Consider the following 22,321-nt stretch of genomic DNA (forward strand, 5'->3'; position numbering starts at 1 on the left):
TTATTTTCTTTTTGAATTTCCTTTCCGACCACAATGCTCTCTGCTGTCACCTCTGTCCATTTTGGGAACTGTCTGGAGCAGGAGAGGTTTGCTATGGGGATTTGCTCCTACTCTGGAAGTTCCTAAAATGGACATAGGTGTCAGCAGAGAGCACTGTGGTCAGACAGAAAGGAAATTCAAAAAGAAAAGAACTTCCTGTGGAGCAAATGGAAGCTGAATAGTACTAGAAGGATTAAGATTTTTAAATAGAAGTAATTTACAAATCTGTTTAACTTCCTGGCTCCAGTTGATTTAAAAAAAATATATAAAAATCTTTTTCAAGGGAGTATGGGCTTTTTGCTGGAGTCATTTTTGTAAATGAAAGGTTTTACAAATGTGTTAGAAATCACATGGCCTATTGAATGGAAGGACGTTGTGTGAAATTATAGGGAGCCTTTTAAATACATTTTGTTTCTAGATTATTTGTGTAAAATCCGAACTCAGTATTCCTGCATATGAAATCAGGAAACCTACGTATATAGGTTTGATTTTGTATTAGTTCTGAAAAAAATCATAACTACATACAGGAAAATGTATACATTTAAAATTGACCCCCTATAACTTTTTTATACACAGGTTATTTTAAATGGGAAAAAGGGGGGTGATTCTTTCTTTTATTAGGGAAGGGGTTAAATGATCTTTAACTTTTTTTCACACTCCCCCCCCCCATGGCTACTTCTCTGCACATACCGATCTCATACACAGATGCGGCAATCAACTTTGAACGCCGCGTACAATTCAAACTTTATTGAACAAACCTCCTAATAATAGTATTTTTTTTAAACATAAAGGTCCACATTTATCATGGTCTTTAGACTGTTTTTTGTGTCTAAAAAAGGGGCAAAAAAGGCGCAAGCAGGGTTCTTTTCCCCTTTTTTTTGCCCCTTTTTGTTTACACATTTCTGCTGATTTTGAGTTGCAATCCACTGATTTTGGCAATAGACATGATATGGAAGGGATTTATCATTGCCCCTTTTTGTAAAAAGGAGCAAAAAAAGGCGCAAAGCCACTGAAAAGTCTCTAAAACTACACCAGCCCAGACATGGTGTAGCTTTTTGGTGTATGTGTAGACAGAAATTTCAGAAAATGTGACCTGCACAAAATTTATCAAAGCTCTTTTACCTTTTAATAAATGTAGTGCTCCTACACATTATCAGCACACAAAAAAAAAGGTGTAAAAAAATGCTTCACTTGCACCTACAATGATAAATGTGGCCCAAAAAACTTACAATGCACTGTTCCAAATTATTACGCACAGTAAGTTACAAAACACTTTATAGGTTATAAAGGACTGAAAATTGTCATTTGTTGTGTTTGCAGCATATTTACTGAAATCAAAAGCTATTTCAATCAAACTTTTAACAACATTTTTAACTTTTTAAACATTTTAACAGGTCACGTTACATTTTAACATAGGACACCTTATTTGATAGCAGCTTCACAAGTCTAGCATCCATTGAACTTGTGAGTTTTTCGACAGTTTCTGCTTGAATTTGTTTGCAAGATGTCAGAATAGCCTCTCATGACTCCACCACCTCCTTGCTGATGTCGAAGCCTTGTTGGACAAGGGTGGCCATCCACCAACCACCCACTACTCCATCCATCTGGACCATCCAGGGTTGCACGGTACTCATCAGTGAATAGGACTGTTGGAAAATTAGTCTTCATGTATTTTTCTGCCCAATGCAGTCATTTCTGTTTGTGAACATTGGTTAGTGGTGACTGAATAGAAGGTTTATGCACAGAGCTGCAAGACTCTGGAGGACTCTACACCTTGATGTCCATGGGACTCCAGAGGCACCAGCAGCTTCAAATATTTGTTTGCTGCTATGTAATGGTATTTTAGCAGCCGCTCTCTTGATCCGATGCATGGATCTGACCAAAATCTTCCCCAATGTGCCTTTATCTGCACAAATCCATCTGTGTTCTGAATCAGCCACAAATCTCTTAACTCCTTAAGGACTTGGTGCATACCTGTACGCCCTGAGTCATTTCCCGTTCTATAATGCGGGGCCACAGCAGGTCGGCCCTGGCCTCCAACAACGGCTGGGACCCGTAACTAATAGCGCGCAGCACTGATCGCGGTGCCGCGCACTATTAACCCTTTAGAAGTGGCATTCAAAGTTGATCACCACATCTAAAGTGAAAGTAAAACACTGCCAATTAGCTCAGGAGGCTGTTCGGGACCGCTGCGATAAAAAATTGCGGGTCCCGAACAGCTGTAGGACAGCAGGAGGGTCTCCTACCTTCCTCCTCGCTGTCTGATCGCCGAATGACTGCTCAGTGCCTGAGATCCAGGCATTAGCAGTCAAGCGGCAGAATCAACAATCAATGGTTTCCTATGAGAAACCATTGATCAATGTAAAAGATCAGCGTGTGGAGTGTTATAGCCCCCTTCCCTAATAAAAGTTTGAATCACCCCCCTTTTCCCATTAAAAAAAAGCCTGTGTAAATAAAAATAAACATGTGGTATCGCCGCATGCGGAAATGTCCAAATTATAAAAATATATCGTTAATTAAACCACGCTGTCAATGGCGTATGCGCAAAAAATTCCAAAGTCCAAGATAGGGGTCAGAAGATGACTATTTTAAACGTATAAATTTTCCTGCATGTAGTTATGATTTTTTCCAGAAGTACAACAAAATCAAACCTATATAAGTAGGGTATCATTTTAATCGTATGGAACTACAGAATAAAGAGAAGGTGTCAATTTTACCGAAAAATGTACTGTGTAGAAACGGAAGTCCCCAAAAGTTACAAAATGGCGTTTTTTCTTCAATTTTGTCGCCCAATGATTTTCGCTGTAGATTTTTGGATAAAATGACTGATGTCATTACAAAGTAGAATTGGTGGCGCAAAAAATAAGCCATCATATGGATTTTATGATTTTTAAAAGGTAAGGAGGAAAAAACAAAAGTGGAAAAAGCTCAGTCCTTAAGGGGTTAATAGTGCGATCACCATGCTTAAGTTTTTGTGAAATATCTAATGTTTTCATACCTTGTCCAAGGCATTGAACTATTTCACTCTTTTTGGCAGCAGAGAGATCCTTTTTCTTCCCCATGTTGCTTGAGAATGGTGCTCTTCTTAAAAAACTGAAAAACTGATGCAAATTGATAACTCTCAAACAGATCTCCTGGCCTCTAAATTGGATAGTGCGTGTTGAGCGTGTTGAGCAAATTTTTATCGCGATTTCGCCAATATTTAGAATATAGCAAAATATATTTGTTATGATGAATATTTTTTATTTTTTTTTCACAGTACACATCACAGTGATGTGTACTGTGTAAATAAAAAGTGATCATCCCTCCCTGCTTCAAGCTTGTGGTCCAAAGAAGGTGAATATGAGAAAATTAGTGAATATCGGCACTTCCAAAGGTCACCGATCCCTCCCTTCTTTTAACTTGTGGGCCAATGAGAAGGATGCAAATACAGTTGCCAGGTTAGCAACATCCCTAGCAACCAACAGGAAAGTAGTTAGTTGAAAGATATAATCGTGCATGCGCATTTTGCGAATTTCAAACTCTAAAAATAGGCTGGACAAAATTATTGGTACACTTTCAAAATTGTGGAAAAATAAGATTGTTTCAACGTGATGCTCCTGGGGCAAGTAATAGGTGTGAGCAATATAAAATCACACCTGAAAGCAGAAAAAAGGAGAGAAGTTCACTGTGTGTGCCACACTAAGCATGAACAAAGAGAAAGAGGAGAACAAAAATTTTGGAAAAATATCAACAATCTCAAGGTTACAAGTCCATCTCCAGAGATCTAGATTTGCCTTTGTCCATAGTGCGCAACGTTATCAAGAAGTTTGCAATCCATGGCACTGTAGCTAATCTTCCTTGGTGTGGATGGAAGAGAAAAATTGATGAAACATGTCAATGCAGAATAGTCCGATGGTGGATAAGTTCCAAGATATTCAAGCTGTCCTGCAGGCTCAGGGAGCATTGGTGTCAGTGTAAAGCAAAACATGTTACTGGAATCCTTTTCTGTGAGAAATACTTAATTTTCTTGAAAAATTTCAGGGGTGCCATCATTTACGGCCATGGCTGTATATATTTTGTGAGTTCAAATAGAGAGAGAAAAAAAACAGACATGGTCGCACATCTACAACATGCACAATCATCTAAGGCTTTTCAGCAACATTTGTCAAACTGACAGGTCGTTAATGTACTTTATGATCATGAAGTGTAAGCCCACTAGCCACGTCAACGCCACCTATAAGTAGTGGGTCCCTAACATCCCTAGCATTAAATGGCGCCGCACTGAGCGGCGACCACCATCGCCACAACACCAGCGCCCATGGGGGGGGGGGGGGGAATGACCCACTGGCAGAGCAGCCCCAATGCCGCCCGAACCAGACCCTGGGCCACGCCTCCCCACAGACACGGCGCCGCGACAGCAGTGGACATCGTACGGCGCAGCACCAGGATGATCAGGTCACAAAGCTCACTTACCATGTGCTCCCAGTCAAAGTCTGGGAGACTGCCAGAAAGAATAGGGCCCTATGCAGCTTCCTTACATATATTTTTAGGATCTGCACCCTGTGGCAAGGATTTTCCGTTAAAAATGTTGTGCACCCTGCAGCTGGGAATTGCACTTCCCTAAAAAACAACGTCCAGCTTAAAAAACTAAAGAGAAAAAGACATTTTGATTTCTTGTGGAAACCCTGCTCCAGTCTGAGCAAAGCCAGCCTGCACTTTTAGAGTAAAAACAAGATATATCAAAAGTTATGCAAAGATATAGTGGAGCAGCTGCCCATAACAACCAATCAGATTTCAGCTTTATTTATTAACTTTTTTTAAAGCCACTGAAAAATTAAAGCTTGCATCTGATTGATTGCTTTGAGCAACTGTAAGCTACCTTTTGCCAGTTACCATGGGTTCTGACTAGTTCTTTGCATGTCATAATCAATGGCAACCTAACTAACAGCTGCAAGACCTATACACACAGGGAATGCCCTAGGGAACTACTACAACCAGAATTTGAACTACTTTTTCCTAGCAAATCATAGCTGAATCAGGGGTTCAGAGAAATTAGAATTGTTTATTTAGCAGTATACCTTACACTCATGGCAGGAGGATCTTCAATGCTGGCTCCAATACTATTGACTACCAGAATCCTAAGAGCAACCCATTCTTCAGTGCCCCAGTGGAAGGACTTTGGAGGGTCTGGTGGAAACACCCCAATCACCATGACAGCAATCAACCCTGCTCTGACTAGACCAGTGATGGCGAACCTTTTTGAGCCCGAGTGCCCAAACCGTAATGCACGCCAACTTTTTTTTTCCCTCAAAGTGCCAGCACAGCAATTAAATCAGAATACACATTAGGGTTGGCAGTATAGTTTCCCCACATTAGGGTTGGTAGTATAGTTCCCCAAAATTAAGGCTGGCAGTTTAGTTCCCCCACATTAGGTTGGCAGTATAGTCCCCCCACACTAAGTTGGCAGTATAGTCCCCCCACACTAAGTTGGCAGTATAGTCCCCCCACACTAAGTTGGCAGTATAGTTCCCCCACATTAGGTTGGCAGTATAGTTCCCCCACATTAGGTTGGCAGTATAGTTCCCCCCACATTAGGTTGGCAGTATAGTTCCCCCCACATTAGGTTGGCAGTATAGTTCCCCCCACATTAGGTTGGCAGTATAGTTCCCCCCCACATTAGGTTGGCAGTATAGTTCCCCCCCCCCCACATTAGGTTGGCAGTATAGTTCCCCCCCACATTAGGTTGGCAGTATAGTTCCCCGACATTAGGTTGGCAGTATAGTTCCCCCACATTAGGTTGGGAGGGTTTCCCCCACATTAGGTTGGGAGGGTTTCCCTCACATTAGGTTGGGAGTGTTTCCCGCACATTAGGTTGGGAGTGTTTCCCGCACATTAGGTTGAGAGTGTTTCCCGCACATTAGGTTGGGAGTGTTTCCCGCACATTAGGTTGGCACTGTTCCCCCACATTAGGTTGGCACTGTTCCCCCACATTAGGTTAACACTGTTCCCCCACATTAGGTAGGCAGTGTTCCCCCACATTAGGTAGGCAGTATAGTCCCCCCACATTAGGTGCAGTACAATTCCCCCACATTAGGTTGGCACAGTTCCCCCACATTAGGTTGGCACTGTTCCCCCACATTAGGTGCAGTATAGTTCCCCCACAGACATACAGCCTCCACCCATATACAGTGTATGGCTGGAGGCTGTAAGTCTGGGTACTGCCCCACTTCAGTGTCCCGACCACCGCTCCTCCGATCTGGCCATAGCAGTAGGTCCCGAGAGCGGGGGAGCGGTGGTCGGAAAACCGAAGATGACGTCCCGCTGGTCACTTACCATGCGCGCGTCATCCTCGGTCCTCCTCCTTCTCCTCGATGCTCCACTTTGCTTTTGGGCGCAGGCACGGAGGGGTTGGGGGGAATGGGGGGCATTATATGTGAGGGGCACATAACGGAGGGCATTATATGTGAGTGGCACATGACTGGGGGGGCATTATAAGTCAGGAGCCTATGTCAGGGGGGGCATTATATGTGGGGGGCACATGACAGGGGGGCATTATAAGTTAGGAGCCTATGTCAGGGGGGCATCATATGTGGGGGGCACATGACAGGGGGTAACGGTCATGTGCCCCTCACAAATAATGCCCCCCTAACATAGGCTCCTAACTTATAATGCCCCCTGTCATGTGCCCCCCTGTCATGTGCTCCTAACTTAAAATCCCCCTCGTTATGTGCCCTTTTATGTGCGTTCCCGCCCGAGCAGCTTTCTGTTTTTACCTTTATCACAGGCAGCTCTATTCTTGCAGAGTGTGCGCCACGGGGACGAGCTCTCCGGGCACCAGCGTGATGATGTGGCGTCATCACGCCGGCCTGCTGTGGATGGTGCCCCCGCGGTGCACACTCTGCAAGAATAGAGCAGAGCATCTGCTCACCACTGCTGGTAAGACCTGACCCCGGGCAAATTGTGCGGTGGCTCCCGTTGGCTCCCCCGCTCCTAGCATATTGGAAGTTCAGGGAAGTCCAGTGCGGCGGAGCGAATCAAATGGCAACGATGGCCGCGTGCCCACAGAGGAGGCTCGGCGTGCCACCTGTGGCACACGTGCCATAGGTTCGCCATCACTGGACTAGACCCTAATCAGACTTTGACAACCTGAGGGCTACAACCTTCATTATCTGCCTACTCTTCTCACTGGGCCTTCCCTATCATTTCACTCCCCCCTTGGCTGCTGAAGATTTTCCGTGGGAAAGTCCACATCTCCATGTGGGTCTTATGGGTGACCATTGATCTCCATTGTCATATTTCTCCTTTCATGGTTTTCTGATGTCTTCTGCATATATAGGGTGTGCCATTTATATGGATATACCTTAATAAAATGGGAATGGTTGGTGATATTGACTTCCTGTTTGTGGCACATTAATATATGTGAGGGGGGGAAACTTTTCAAGATGGGTGGTGACCATGATGGCCATTTTGAAGTCGGACAATTTGAATCCAACTTTAGTTTTTTCAATAGGAAGAGGGTCATGTGACACATTAAACATATTGGGGATTTCACAAGAAAAACTATGATGTGCTTGGTTGTAACGTAACTTTATTCTTTCATGAGTTATTTACAAGTTTCTGACCACTTATAAAATGTGTTCAATGTGCTGTCCATTGTGTTGGATTGTCAATGCAACCCTCTTCTCCCACTCTTCACACACTGGAGAAATGCTAGCACATGCTTCCAGTATCCATAGTTTCATGTGCTGCACATCTCGTATCTTCACAGCATAGACAATTGCCTTCAGATGACCCCAAAGATAAAATTCTAAGGGGGTCAGATCGGGAGACCTTGGGGGCCATTCAACTGGCCCACGAGGACCAATCCACTTTCCAGGAAACTGTTCATCTAGGAATGCTCGGACCTGACACCCATGTGGTGGTGCACCATCTTGCTGGAAAAACTCAGGGAACATGCCAGCTTCAGTGCATAAAGAGGGAAACACATCATCATGTAGCAATTTCGCATATCCAGTGGCCTTGAGGTTTCCATTGATGAAAAATGGCCCCACTATCTTTGTACCCCATATACCACACCATACCTTCAATTTTTGTGTTCCAACAGTCTTGGAGGGATCTATCCAATGTGGGTTAGTGTCAGACTAATAGCGGTGGTTTTGTTTGTTAACTTCACCATTCACATAAAAGTTCGCCTCATCACTAAACAAATTCTGACACGGACAGAGGTGTCAGCAGAGAGCACTGTTGTCAGGCTGGAAAGAATTTCACAAATTGCTCTGTAGTATATCTGTATTATACAGCAGCTGAGAAGTACTAGAAGGGTTCAGATTTTTAAATAGAAGTGATTTACAAATCGGTTTAACATTCTTGCACCAGTTGATTTGAAAAAAAAAAAATTCCCACCGGAGTTCCCCTTTATGTGGCTTCCTATAAAATTGGCTCTAGTGTGTGTTTGAGATATGGAAATTAAATTGTGAGCCCCACTGGTGCAAGAGACTGAGGGGAGGATTGGTGATATCTGTACAATACTGCAGAATAAGTTGGCAATATTTAAGTTACAGGAAAAAATGTCATACTGCCAATTGGCAGACAGACAAAACGATATGGAAACATGCATTTTTCCTTATGTGAAGTAGATTAAGTTTTATGTTAGCACTGTTACCATTAATTTGCAAGTTATCACATCATCATGCCTCTTATTAAGTAATTTATAATATTTAATAGCCATGTATAATGTAAATATTTAGTAAATGTACAGTATATGCATTGTATTGGATTTATTGATAATGACTGGTATTAATCTCTTTATTACAGGAACTCATGATAGTCTTTCAGCTTCTGCACTGGAACGGAAGTCTTAAAGCCCTGAGAGACACAAAGTGTTCCCGTCAGGTAAGAAACATTATTACCCAGTCCATGCGTTTAAAACCTAAACATTTACCCAGCATGCATTTGCCTTTCATTCTGGAAAGAGAAAGCTTTACTAAGAAACATCTGTGATCTTTGCATTCGGATTCATCTATGATGCCAAGCCTTGTTTTCAATTATGATGCCAATAGCAAGTAAACTGAAGTGTATGAATAAATACAGAAATGAGGGGGGAGGGGGGGGGACACAAAAAAAAAATGTATTCTTGCTAAGTAAAAAACACTGCCTGTAACCTGGCAGATGACTCATTGACACTGACAGACGGTGAGACATTTTCTCATGCTTGAAGCCAGTTGGGTTCCCTATGTGTTGCCATATTGTTCTCATAAAAGTTAAAAGGGTACTCCGGTGGAAAACATTATATATATTACTTCTAATAAAAAAATATTTACCCTTCCAGTACTTTTTAGCAGCTGTATGCTACAGAAGAAATTCTTTTCTTTTTGAATTCCTTTTTTGTCTTGTCTACAGTGCTCTCTGCTGACACCTGATGCCCGTATCAGGAACTGTCCAGAGCAGGAGAAAATCCCCATTGCAAACTTATGCTGCTCTGGACAACAGTCTCCACCATCTACACAGAAATTGTGTAGATGGTGGAGAATAGGTGAGGAGGATGCTGGGAAAGTGAGAAGCTAAGAATATTTGGACAGTAAACTCTGTTTCATCTGAACCAGACTATAATGAAGACTTCTGCAAACAGAAAAGTGAACAATTACAATCAGGGATGATGTCACCTGAAGTCACTAGATTTACCTGTACTGCAGGGTCACCATCAGGGCAGTAATGCTGTCAGGGATCCATGCCAAATTAAATATAAAAAGGGGCCCCTTGCTGCTGGCTCTACCCCTTCCCCTGCACTGTGAGGGGACCCAGATAGTTCGGCAGTGTTGCACCCCAACATTTTTGATGGCATTCCAACTGAACTGTATTCACTTAAAGTGTACCTGTCAGATCAAACCCCTCCCCCCCAAAAAAAAAATCTGTTATATATTGCTCAGTATCTTATCCTGATAACGTAAATATAATTCTTGTGTGTCTATGACCTATATTTCTCTCAGAATTAGCTTTATTTCTTAATCACCTCAAAGGGGTACTCCGGTGAACTGGTGCCAGAAAGTAAAAAAAAAAAAAAGTTATCCACCGGAGTACCCCTTTAATGTTGTCAACCAGAAGCAGGGGGGCAGGTCCCTTTCTTCTCCTCAGGTGACAATCACTCCCCCTCCTCCATCTCCCTCACTCTCCTCAATCACTGGTCTGGGGAGTGAGCATCTGTAAGGCTGCATTCACACAGCCGTCTAGAGCCGTCCCGTTCTTCTCCCGTCAAAAATAAAAATGGACTTTAAAGAAAAAATGGACTATAATGGATGCAAACGGATGTTATCCCTTAGGATCCGTTATTGTTCATTTAATAAACCAAAAAAGTTTCTTTCTTTTGTTCGGAGCATCCTTGGAAGTAAAAACGGATCAAAAAACTGATGCAAACAGATGACATTAAAGGATCATTAATTTTCCATAGACCTCAATGTTAAATTTACTGTATCTGTTTTTTCTTCCTTTTTTTTTGTTTTGACGGGAGAAAAAATACTGCATGCACAGTCTTTTCTCCAGTAAAAAAAAACAAAAAACAAAATTAGCACAGACAGGTGCAAACGGATGTGAAAGAATTGTAAAACAAATCCCATTGACATCAATGGGGTTACTTTACAAACGTTAGTAATGTTTACAAGCAGCAACAATGGAACCTAAGCGGGGGGGAAAAATGGGGACAGATGGCCGTGTGAACGCACCCTAACCCTTTCCTTTCTCGTTTTATGCTATACACACACACACACACTGTTTGCTTACAGCTTTTGCAAAACTACTGGTCCCAGCATGCCCACACATCCTTTGAGTTGTAGTTTTGCAACAGCTGGAGGCATATGATTGGTAAAACTCAGATTTACAGTAGGGTTGCTGCAGACTGTGTTCCTCCTACTGTTGCAAAACTACAACTCCCAGCATGCCCACACATCATTTGGCTGTGCAGGCATGCTGGGAGTTGTAGTTTTGCAACAGCTGGAGACATTTGATTGTAGTCCCCCTGAATTAGATACACACACACACACACACACACACACACACATTGACTTCATTTATTTATACACATGCACATTACCTAGACAACATAGATTTACACACATACATGTATATCCAAACACACATATATACATGCAGGGACACTTACTTTTTAAACAAAAAATCCTCCATTCAGTCCCCATCTTCAGTCACCAGCTTCTTTCATCACCTGCTCACAGGCAGCAGTGTACTCCCGCCCTCCCCCCTTCTCCTCACATAGGAGACTGTGAAGTAAACGCAGACAGTGAGGGAGCCGATCACAGCAGCTTTAGATCTGCAGACCTGTCAATCATGAAATTGGTCCATGACATAGGTGATGACGAGTGGACACAGCCATGCTGGTATGTATCCCAGGAGGCAGGGAGGCAGTTTTTTGACTGACTTTTTCAATATGAAATACTGATTTTTTTTTTATGAAAGCAATTGCAAAATGTATTGGTTTTACATGCTTTATAACATATCAAAAGTTTTTATATCTGACAGGGCCCATTTAAATGGGCTACAAGGTGGTTGTGTACTAAAGCTATCTACCATGATATGGTCACTATGTGCTATTGTGGAGCTATTGGTAACAGTATGCTGATGTTATTTAAACACGATGTCGGGGTAGTGTGAGACAAGTCCCGCATCATATGCAAATTACTCTTCAAGTATTGAGAGCATTTTTTTCAGCAGTAAGGTGTCCTGTGATCTCAGTGACGGCCCCTCCACCATCTCTGCACCATCTACTGTTTCCTACAAACAGATGTCAATCAAGTCAAAATGGGAGGGGTTGTCACAGGACACTTGTCTGCTGGAGAAACGCCTCACAGACACTTGAGTAATTAGCAAATGGTGCAGGAATTGTTATATTTATCTAAAGCAGTAGTCTTAAACTGTGGCCCTCTGTATGTTGCAAATCATTAACTCCCTGCATGCCCAGACAGCCGTCCCAATGTCCCGTCCCCATGTCCCATCCTCATATCTTGTCCTCAGGTGGGACTGATTTGTGATGAAGATATTGTAAGCTGAAAATAGAAGGGGACGTGGCTTTGTGGGACTGGGCGTGATTTGTAAGCCAGACCGATGCACGAAAAGGATAGATAATAAAAGGGGTGGGACTTAAACAGTGGGCGTGTCTTTGTGAGATGGGGTGTGGCTTGCAAGCCGGAATGACACATTCAGCAGGAGATGCTGAGCGGAGCTTGTGGAGTTAGGTACTGGAAGTCCCATATACTTGCATGGGACTTGAAACAAAAACCCATCTTTTATATAAGGGTGTAGGTAAGGGTTAATTTAACTATCATATATTTTTTTTTGACATATAATTAAAATGTGTACCAGGTATTATTGAAATATCTCCAGCCGTACGGGAGTTATGTGGGAACATACATTTCCCATAGATTTGCGTGGGACTTTAAACAAAAACCCTGACCCTCACAAATGGGGGTAGTTAAAGGTTAAATTAACTATCCTATATTTTAAGTTTACATATAAGTAACATGTGACCAAGTATTATCAAAATATCTCCAGCCGTTTGGAAATTATGCAGTAACATATATTTCCCATAGACTTGTATGGGACTTTAAACAAAAACACCGACCCTGGCAAATGGGGGTAAGTAAGGGTTAAATTACCTATGCTATGTTTGTTGTGGACATATAAGTAACATGTGTGCCAAGTTTCATGTTAATATCTTTAGCTGTTTGGATGTGATGCTGGGACATAGATACATACACACATTGAGTTTTATATATATAAATTAGCTGAGTACCTGGTGTTGCCCGGTTTTTCCTTCCTAATCCTTGTTGGGGAGGAAAATCAACAAAGGAGGAAGTGTTTGACTTCATATCCCGTCCTCATATATTGTTGTCATATCCCAACCCCATATCCCGTCCTCATATCTCAACCTAATATCCTGTCCTCCAACTCTACCTCATATGCCGTCCTTATAACCCGTCATCATATCTCGACCGCATATCCTGACCTCATATCCTGACCTCATATCCTGACCTCCTATCCCGACCTCCTATCTCAACCTCCTATCCCGTCCTCCTATCTTGACCTCATATCCCGTCCTCATGTCCCGTCCTCATGTCCCGTCCTCATGTCCCGTCCTCATGTCCCGTCCTCATGTCCCGTCCTCATGTCCTGTCCTCATGTCCCGTCCTCATGTCCCGTCCTCCTGTCCTGTCCTCCTGTCCCGTCCTCCTGTCCCGTCCTCCTGTCCCGTCCTCCTGTCCCGACCTCCTGTCCCGACCTCCTGTCCCGACCTCCTATCCCGACCTCCTATCCTGTCCCCATATCTTGACCTCCTATCCCGTCGTCCTATCCCGTCGTCCTATCCCGTCGTCATATCCCATCCTCCTATCCCGTCCTCCTATCCCATCCTCCTATCCCGTCCTCCTATCCCGTCCTCCTATCCCGACCTCGTATCCCGACCTCGTATCCCGACCTCGTATCCCGACCTCGTATCCCGACCTCGTATCCCGACCTCGTATCCCGACCTCCTATCCCGACCTCCTATCCCGACCTCCTATCCCGACCTCCTATCCCGACCTTCTATCCCGACCTCCTATTCCGACCCCATATCTTGACCTCCTATCCCATCGTCCTATCCCGTCCTCATATCCCATCCTCCTATCCCGTCCTCCTATCCCGTCCTCCTATCCCGTCCTCCTATCCCGTCCTCGTATCCCGTCCTCGTATCCCGACCTTTTATCCCGACCTCGTATCCCGACCTCGTATCCCGACCTCGTATCCCGACCTCCTATCCCGACCTCCTATCCCGACCTCCTATCCCGACCTCCTATTCCGACCCGTAATATGTGTACCAGGTATTATTGAAATATCTCCAGCCATACGGAAGTTATGTGGGAACATACATTTCCTATTGATTTGCATGGGGACACTCACAAATGGGGATAGTTAAGGGTTAAATTAACTATCCTATATTTTAAGTTTACATATAAGTAACATGTGACCAAGTATTATCGAAATATCTCCAGCTGTTTGGAAGTTATGCAGTAACATATATTTCCCATAGACTTGTATGGGACTTGAAACAAAAACCCCAACCCTGGCAAATGGGGGTGAGTAAGGGTTAAATTACCTATCCTATGTATGTTGTTGACATATAAGTAACATGTGTTGCCAAGTTTCATGATAATATCTAGCCGTTTGGACGTGATGGAACATACACACATACACATACACACATACACACACACACATACATACACATACACATACATACACACATACACACACACACATACATACACATACACATACATACACACATACATACACACACATACATACATACATATATACATACACACACACATACATACATACACATACACACACACGCACATTGAGATATATATATATATATATTGCTATTTTTCAACATACAAACTCTATCACAAAACTCTCAAGGGAAGAGTATATGAAAGAAATTCTTAAAGCAGATGGTAAAGTTAAGAACACAAATCATGGTGAAGAAATAGTTGCTGGCACTGACAGTAAATAAACCTAAACATTTGGCCTAGATGTTACTGAAGCAGATAATGGAAAAAAGTATTCACCACCACAACACACTGAGACTGTGCCTTAGGACAGTTTATGGGTCCTGTGAAAATGTCAAAACAATTCCATTCTCTGCTATCTCAGCAGTGTTGTATCAGAGACACATACTCCGATTCCCTCTCCGAGGTAGGAGAATGCATATTTTTAATTTAGCTTTGGTATTAAAGAGGTACTCCGGTCCTAAGACATCTTATCCCCTATCCAAAGGATAGGGATAAGATGTCTGATCACAGGGGTCCCGCTGCTGGGGACCCTTTCTATCTCCCATGCAGCACTGCATCCTCGGAGTCTACCGGGTCATGACTACGGGGCCGGAGTATTGTGACATCACGACTCCGCCCCCCTGTGATGTCACACACTGCCCTCGCAATGCAAGTCTATGGGATGGGGGCATGATGGAGGGGGCAGGTTATGATGTCATACGGGAGGTGTTCACACTTCTTACTCGTTATTCCTTATGAAACCACTGTTGCCTCCGAGCACCCTAGCACATCTGTGAACACTTCCCGCAAGTCCACTTGATGCGATAAGAATATAGAAGAGGCCATCAGCGGTGAGTGCTCTCCTGTCTATTCTTACATTTACAAAACAAGCAATACTTACCCACCCTGGTCCACAGCTATGTCCTGTCCTGGGATTGGCTGAGCAGGCAGGTACCCCACAACTCAAAAGCAGGCAGTAGTAGTGATCTATGGGAGACTTGGAAGGCAAACATCACTTGTTTGTTATTTTTACTTTATGCTGAGCAACATCCTAAACCATATACATTTTTGCCAGAATACCTCTTTTAAGGGGTTTTCTGGAAAATCTACTTTATACACCTATTAGACACCCCCTATTAAAATATCAACCCCAGCACCCAGCTTCTGGTACGGATTTTGCTGGGAAAGCCATGGCCAGCCAAGTATTTCCATTGCGAAATTGTAGGATTATCAGATGAATGACCATTCGTATGCTGCTGCTTCCTACGAGCTCGAGGCACCTTACTACACACCAGCTTTGTAGGTTACTTTGCTCCAGCCATAACCTGTTGTTTGAAGTTACTACAGTATCGGCTATCATTTCTGCACCAGAACACTAGGGGCACCCCAAATCACCATCAGCGGAAACACTGCAAAGTGTAAAAGTGTGTGCTATAGGAGACCTACAGCGAAGTCCCTCATCTACTCCCCTTCCCTCCCAATACCTGTGACAGCACAAGGAGTGTAAGGAGTCTTTTGTGAAAGCCCTCATGTATTGTGTCTAGAGCTACACAGACAGTGACTGCCTTCAGCCATCTCATAGGCCTCCTTCCCTATTGCACCATCTGCCCTCCCTCTGGGCTTCTGCTCATGTGACCATATATGTGGGATTTCCATAGTGAAACAACTTACAAATAAATAGGCAGAAATCTATGGTATCTCTGACAGCTCCATGTACATGAACGCTTAGATCTGTATACACTTGCATGTTTATTTCAATGGGGGAGATTTATCAAGACTTGTGCTGAGGAAAAGTTGACCAGCTGCCCATAGTAACCAATCAGATCACTTCTTTTATTTTTCAGAGGCCTTTATAAAAGTGATAGAAGCAATCTGATTGGTTGCTATGGGCAACTGGTCAAGTTTCCTCTGCACAGATTTTGATGAATCTCCTCCAATATGCCTACAGGAACAAGAGAGGTAAAATGATAACTAGCTGCCCCCAGGCAGAGGCCACCTCTGGCAGTAGCATATCTTCCAGGAAAACAAAGGATTGGACATGTCAAAATCCAAAATAAATAGTCCTACACATCCCAATGTTAGACGTATGTGTACTGCCAGGCAACCCCATAAACATCATATTGGCAACCAATTGAGCCAAAATTGTATTATAATAATATGGCCAGAGGATCTATAGTTTACAGATGGGGTTACTGACTTTTCTTGGAATATTCTGCAGCCTTGTTAAAAACAGCAGCACTCATCCTGTAATCCCGGGCGGCCTATATTGCTCATTCACACTAAACAGAGTAAGCGGAAGCCATCAAGGCTTTACCACTTAACTGTTCTCTGTCTTGACCATCATTGTGCATGTTGCTAAGTGTCCTTCTAGCAATTCCTTCACCTACATACAGGAGGAGATAAAAGAGTCCGGTCGGCATAACTTTTTTTTATCATCTCCACTGTGTTTACCTTGTCACCCGTACAATATGTTTCAGGGAGAAGATGTGTGTGAATGCAGATTTCAGGCGATAATAGTAGGATTAGTGCTGTAACCAAAGCTGGTTTGATGTATATGTAGAATGATTAGATTATCAGCTCAGGATTATGTTCATATTTAATTGGATTTATTTGGACCTGAGAAGAAAGCTCGGGAAAATTGGAAAGTGATTAAACAACATATGGCAGTGGTTATATTTGTTAGAGATCTGCTTTGTAGTTTAAATATGATAAATTGAATTAGTTTGTACATGAACGTTATTGAGACAGTAAAAGGACAAAAACTGTAAAAGTAGAATTTCTAAACAAATGACTAAAGCTTCTATATTAAAATTACAATTTCCTAGAAAAAAAGACATGAATTAAGCCTAGGAATTCTTAGAAATGCTGAAGAAATGGCAATGATAATAATACATATTGTATAATTTATGGTTTTAACATCTGATATGCCATAGAGACAAGTCAGTGGTTAAAATCTGTGAGGAGGGGTGTGAGCTGGGGCATCCTCTGAACCTAGGAGGGGATGTGAGCTGGGACACCCTTTGACCCTAGGAGGGGATGTGAGCTGGGACACCCTTTGACCCTAGGAGGGGATGTGAGCTGGGACATTCTCTGAATATAGGAGGGTATTTGAGCTGGGACACCCTCTGAACCAAGGAGGGGATGGGAGCTGGGACACCCTCTAAACCTAGGAGGGGATGTGAGCTGGGACACCCTTTGACCCTAGGAGGGGATGTGAGCTGGGACACCTTCTGAACCAAGGAGGGGATGTAAGCTGGGACACCCTCTAAACCTAGGAGCGGATGTGAGCAGGGACACCCTCTAAACCTAGAAGTGGATGTGAGCTGGGACACCCTCTAAACCTAGGAGCCGATGTGAGCTGGGACACCCTCTAAACCTAGGAGCCGATGTGAGCTCGGACACCCTCTAAACCTAGGAGGGAATGTGAGCTGGGACACCCTCAAAAATAGGAGGGAATGTGAGCTGGGACACCCTCTAAACCTAGGAGGGAATGTGAGCTGGGACACCCTCAAAAAATAGGAGGGAATGTGAGCTGGGACACCCTCAAAAAATAGGAGGGGATGTGAGCTGGGACACTCTCTAAACCTAGGAGCGGATGCGAGCTGGGACATCCTCTAAACCTAGGGGTGGATGTGAGCTGGGACACCCTCTAAACCTAGGAGCGGATGCGAGCTGGGACACTCTCTCTAAACCTAGGAGGGGATGTGAGCTGGGACATCCTCTGAACATAGGAGGGGATTTGAGCTGGGACACCCTCTAAACCTAGGAGCGGATGTGAGCTGGGACATCCTCTGAACATAGGAGGGGATTTGAGCTGGGACATCCTCTGAACTTAGGAGGGGATTTGAGCTGGGACATCCTCTGAACTTAGGAGAGGGTGTAAGCTGGGACACCCACTGAACCAAGGAGGGGATGTGTGCTGGGACACTCTTTAACCCTAGCAGGGGATGTGAGCTGGGACACCCTCTAAAAAAGGAGGGATTTGAGCTGGGACATCCTCTGAACCTAGGAGGGGGTGTAAACTGGGACACCCTATGAACCAAGGAGGGGATGCAAGCTGGGGCACCCTCTAAACCTAGATGATGGAGGCACTGAGTGCCACCCCAGTCTGCACAATTGGAGCCCGGATGTGGAACATAGTACGCCAGTTGAGTACGCCTGGCCTATAGGGTCTTGATATGTAAGTCTGCCACTGTGTAGAATACTAAACATATTCAATGCATCTAAATCTGCCATGTGTAATATCTAGCGTAATAGCCAGTGTTATCATCATTCATTGCATTTCTAATTCCAATAATAACACTTTTCCACCTTTCATTACTTTAGTCAAATGTCTCTACACTTTTATATGTCCTTAAATTATACAAAAAGCTGAAATATCATAATTTGTACAGATGGGAATAGAATGAAATGTTGAAAGCTTTAGAAAGCCTATGAGGTAACCAACCAACAGCTACTCTAACAGGCTGCAATTATTCTTTATGTATATTATTATTATGTTCTTTTGAGCCAATTTTAGCATTTAGAAATTAGGCTTAATGTAGACTATTCATTTATCTGCTTCCTTTCACATAACATGGATATCACATTTCAGTATCTGAAGTCACAATGGTGTGGACTGAAAGGACTGCGTTGTCTTGTTTGTGCTGGACTGTTGTTATGACATCTGCGCTCTGTGTCACAGTATTTTATACTATGTTTTATATATGTTGGCGACTAATTTGAGACCGAAAAGTAGCCAAACATGCATTCTCCATGAATTACCAAATCCTCGGCTTGCCATGCCACTCTCATCCTGGATATATAAAGTAAACCCTCTGCGGCATATCCTGTGTTCCAGTCACCGAATCAGAATTGTTCTGAATCTGTTTAAAATGTGAAATAAATACCATGTGTTATATGGAAAAATGCTGCACACAACCTTGTGTTAGAGATGGTCCGATCTTCATTTATTTTTAAAGGGGTACTCCGGTGAAAACCTTTTTTTTTTAAATCAACTGGTGCCAGAAAGTTAAACAGATTTGTAAATTACTTCTATTAAAAAATCTTAATCCTTCCGGTACCTATTAGCTGCTGAATACTACAGTGGAAATTCTTTTCTTTTTGAAACACAGAACTGTCTGCTGACATCACGAGCACAGTGACATCTCTGTCCATTTTATGAACTGTCCAGAACAGCATATGTTTGCTATGGGGATTTCCTTTTACCCTGGACAGTTCCTAAAAATGGACAGAGATGTCAGCAGAGAGCACTGTGCTTGTGATTCAGCAGAAAGCTCTGAGTTTCAAACGGAAAAGAATTTCCACTGCAGTATTCAGCAGCTAATAAGTACAGGAAGGATTAAGATTTTTTAATAGAAGTAATTTACAAATCTGTTTAACTTTCTGGCACCAGTTGATTTAAAAAAAAAAAAAAAAAGTTTTTCACCGGAGTACACCTTTAAGCCATTTAGAGCGGTTTTAGATGGTGTCATGTACAGCAATGTTTTCCAACCAAAGTGCCTCCAGCTGCTGCAAAACTAAAACTCCCAGCAAGCCCAGACAGCCGAAGGCTGTCTGGGCGTGCTGGGAGATGTAGTTTTGCAGCAGCTGGAGGCACTCTGGTTGGGAAACACTGATCTATAGCATATGTTTTAAAGGGGTACTTAGGTGGAAAACTAAAAAAAAAAAAAAATCAACTGGTGACAGAAACAGATTTGTAAATTACTTCTATTAAAAAAATCTTAATCCTTCCAGTACGTACTAGTGGCTGTATACTACGGAGGAAATTCTTTTCTTTTTGGATTTCTCTTCTGTTGATCCATAGTGCTTTCTGCTGACACCTCTGTCCATCTCAGGTGTCAGCAGAGAGCACAGTGGACAGACAGAAAAGAAATTCAAAAAGAAAAGAATTTCCTCTGTAGTATATAGCTACTAATACGTACTGGAAGGATTAAGATTTTTTAATGGAAGTAATTTACAAATCTGTTTAACTTTTTGGCACCAGTTGATTTAAAAAAATTTTTCCACCGAAGTAACCCTTTTAAAGAGGTAGTCTAATCAGAGACCAGCTCTTTCCATGTGGTCCCATTACCGACACCCCGAACAAATAGCTGATATGACATCTAAATGTCCTAATAGGCTATAGAGAAAGGGTTTCTCTTCAAGAAACAGCATCAGATTTTACCATATATTATACGTGACAACATCTTAAATAAGGTAAAATCTTCATCCTCACCATCCCCGGGGGACGTTCCTGCCCTCCGCAATAGTGAGAATATGAGGTTTGTAAGTCTCCCCCGTCGCCCTCGTAAGTAGTTCCCTGGATGGGTGCAAAATTTACCTAGTACCGTGGCTGCGCTGAAATCATGACCGCTCTGCGAGATTGATAGCCTGCATCACTGCTCTTCTCCGTCTTAGGGAACAGAGCACTGACACGGGCTTTCAATCAGGACTAGGTAAGTTAATGGGGTACTCCGTTGGAAACATCTTATTCCCTATCCAAAGGAGGTCTGACAGCTGGGGACCCCCGCGATCTCTGGGCCGGTAGTGGCAGCGTCTGGAACACGGAAGCTTGCTGCTTCCGCATTCGTGACGCCATGCCCCCTCCATTCATGTCTATGGGAGGGGGTGTGACGGCTAGTACCACCCATAGATGTGAATGAAGGGGGCGTGGCGACTTTCATCGCCAGTCATCGGGAACAAAGCAGAGTTCGCTCCGTGCACCGAATGACAGGGGTGCCGCTGCGGAGATCACAGAGGTCCCCAGTGGCGGGACCCCGTAATCTAACATTTTATCCCCTATCCTATGGATAGGGGATAAGAGGTTTCCAGCAGAGTACCCCTTTAAGCTTCCTGTCCAGAGGACTACTTACAGGAGTAGTGTGGGGAGACATATAATCTTCTAAATTTTTTTCCCCTCCATATCTGCTATGGGAGTTTTATAAAAAAAAAAAAAAAAAAAATGTCAATACAAATGTTTAACTGTTCAGATTTTTGAGCAATCTTTCAGAAAATGTAGAAAAAATGTAGATGCTACATAACTGTTATATGTTTACTGAATGCCTCTCATTGGTAGGCACAATAAGGGCACTATTATTTAAACAGTATATGACCTTATTATCCACTTTAGGGGGTAATTTAAAGGGGATGTCCAGCAAAAAATTATTTTTCTAAAAATGCTGTCTCCTTAAACAAAAAAGAAAAAAAACTATACTTCCTCTCATTTGGTCCCCATAGCCTTTGGTATTGCTGCATCTGATCTCCACTGTGCTCCACCTAATGGTGCAGGGGCCCATGATGTCAGAGTGCTTCTTAGCCAATCACTGGATGAGGCAGAACACTGTTTTGCAGGATTCCCAGCACCTGGTCTCTAGTGAACTCCACTTCATAGTACAAGGGCCCAATATGTCACATTGCTGCTCAGCCAATTACTTTGCCAAAGCAGTGTGATGCCTCAGCTAGTGATTGGCTGACAGCACTCCTTGTCCCCAGCAGAAGGAAGTGGAGTATGGCAAAGACTTGGAGCAGCAATACCGGAGGCTATGTGGACTGAGAGTGAGAGGTAAGAATTTTTTTTTTTTTTTTAAGGAGGCAGCCTAACTATGATTTTAGAAAAATCTTTTCCAATGGACAATCCCTTTAAAGCCCCTTTCACACTGCTATAATGGGGGCTGTCAGGCGGTTATTTTTTGACGGAACAAGAGGGAGAAAAAGATGGCACTTGCAGTCATTTTTCTCCTGCTTTATCCCTGGGTTCCCCTGACACTAAAACCTTGCAATTAAACTGACCACATAATGTACAATCTAATAACTATATCTTGATTCAAGTCGTTCCTTTTTTGTGGAATTTTGTGGTTTTAGTTCCTTGTAAATTACCTTTTTGTACAGTCAGAAACAGTTGAGGAGACAAGACCCTGGGTCTGCTATGTCTTGAGGCCTAATGTCTATCTCATCCTACGTAACAGCATCTTCCCTGTGTGATATAAACACAAGGCTCCTGC

General features: G+C 43.1%; 1 protein-coding gene across 4 annotated transcripts in view; it reads left to right on the top strand.

Annotated features, from left to right (window-relative positions):
- LIX1 (limb and CNS expressed 1) overlaps nt 1-22,321 on the top strand; it is a 206,902-nt gene that overhangs the window by 176,774 nt on the left and 7,807 nt on the right. For all 4 annotated transcript variants that reach the window (XR_008847495.1, XM_056537560.1, XM_056537558.1 and 1 more), the window contains one exon: nt 8,836-8,913. Coding sequence is in view for 3 of the 4 variants with exons in the window: in XM_056537560.1 (XP_056393535.1) it covers nt 8,836-8,913 (78 nt within the window). In the remaining variant the exon portion in view is untranslated. The remainder of the gene's footprint in view (nt 1-8,835; nt 8,914-22,321) is intronic.

This window comes from Hyla sarda, chromosome 1 (genome assembly GCF_029499605.1).
Source record: "Hyla sarda isolate aHylSar1 chromosome 1, aHylSar1.hap1, whole genome shotgun sequence".
NCBI classification, from domain to species: Eukaryota; Metazoa; Chordata; class Amphibia; order Anura; family Hylidae; genus Hyla; species Hyla sarda.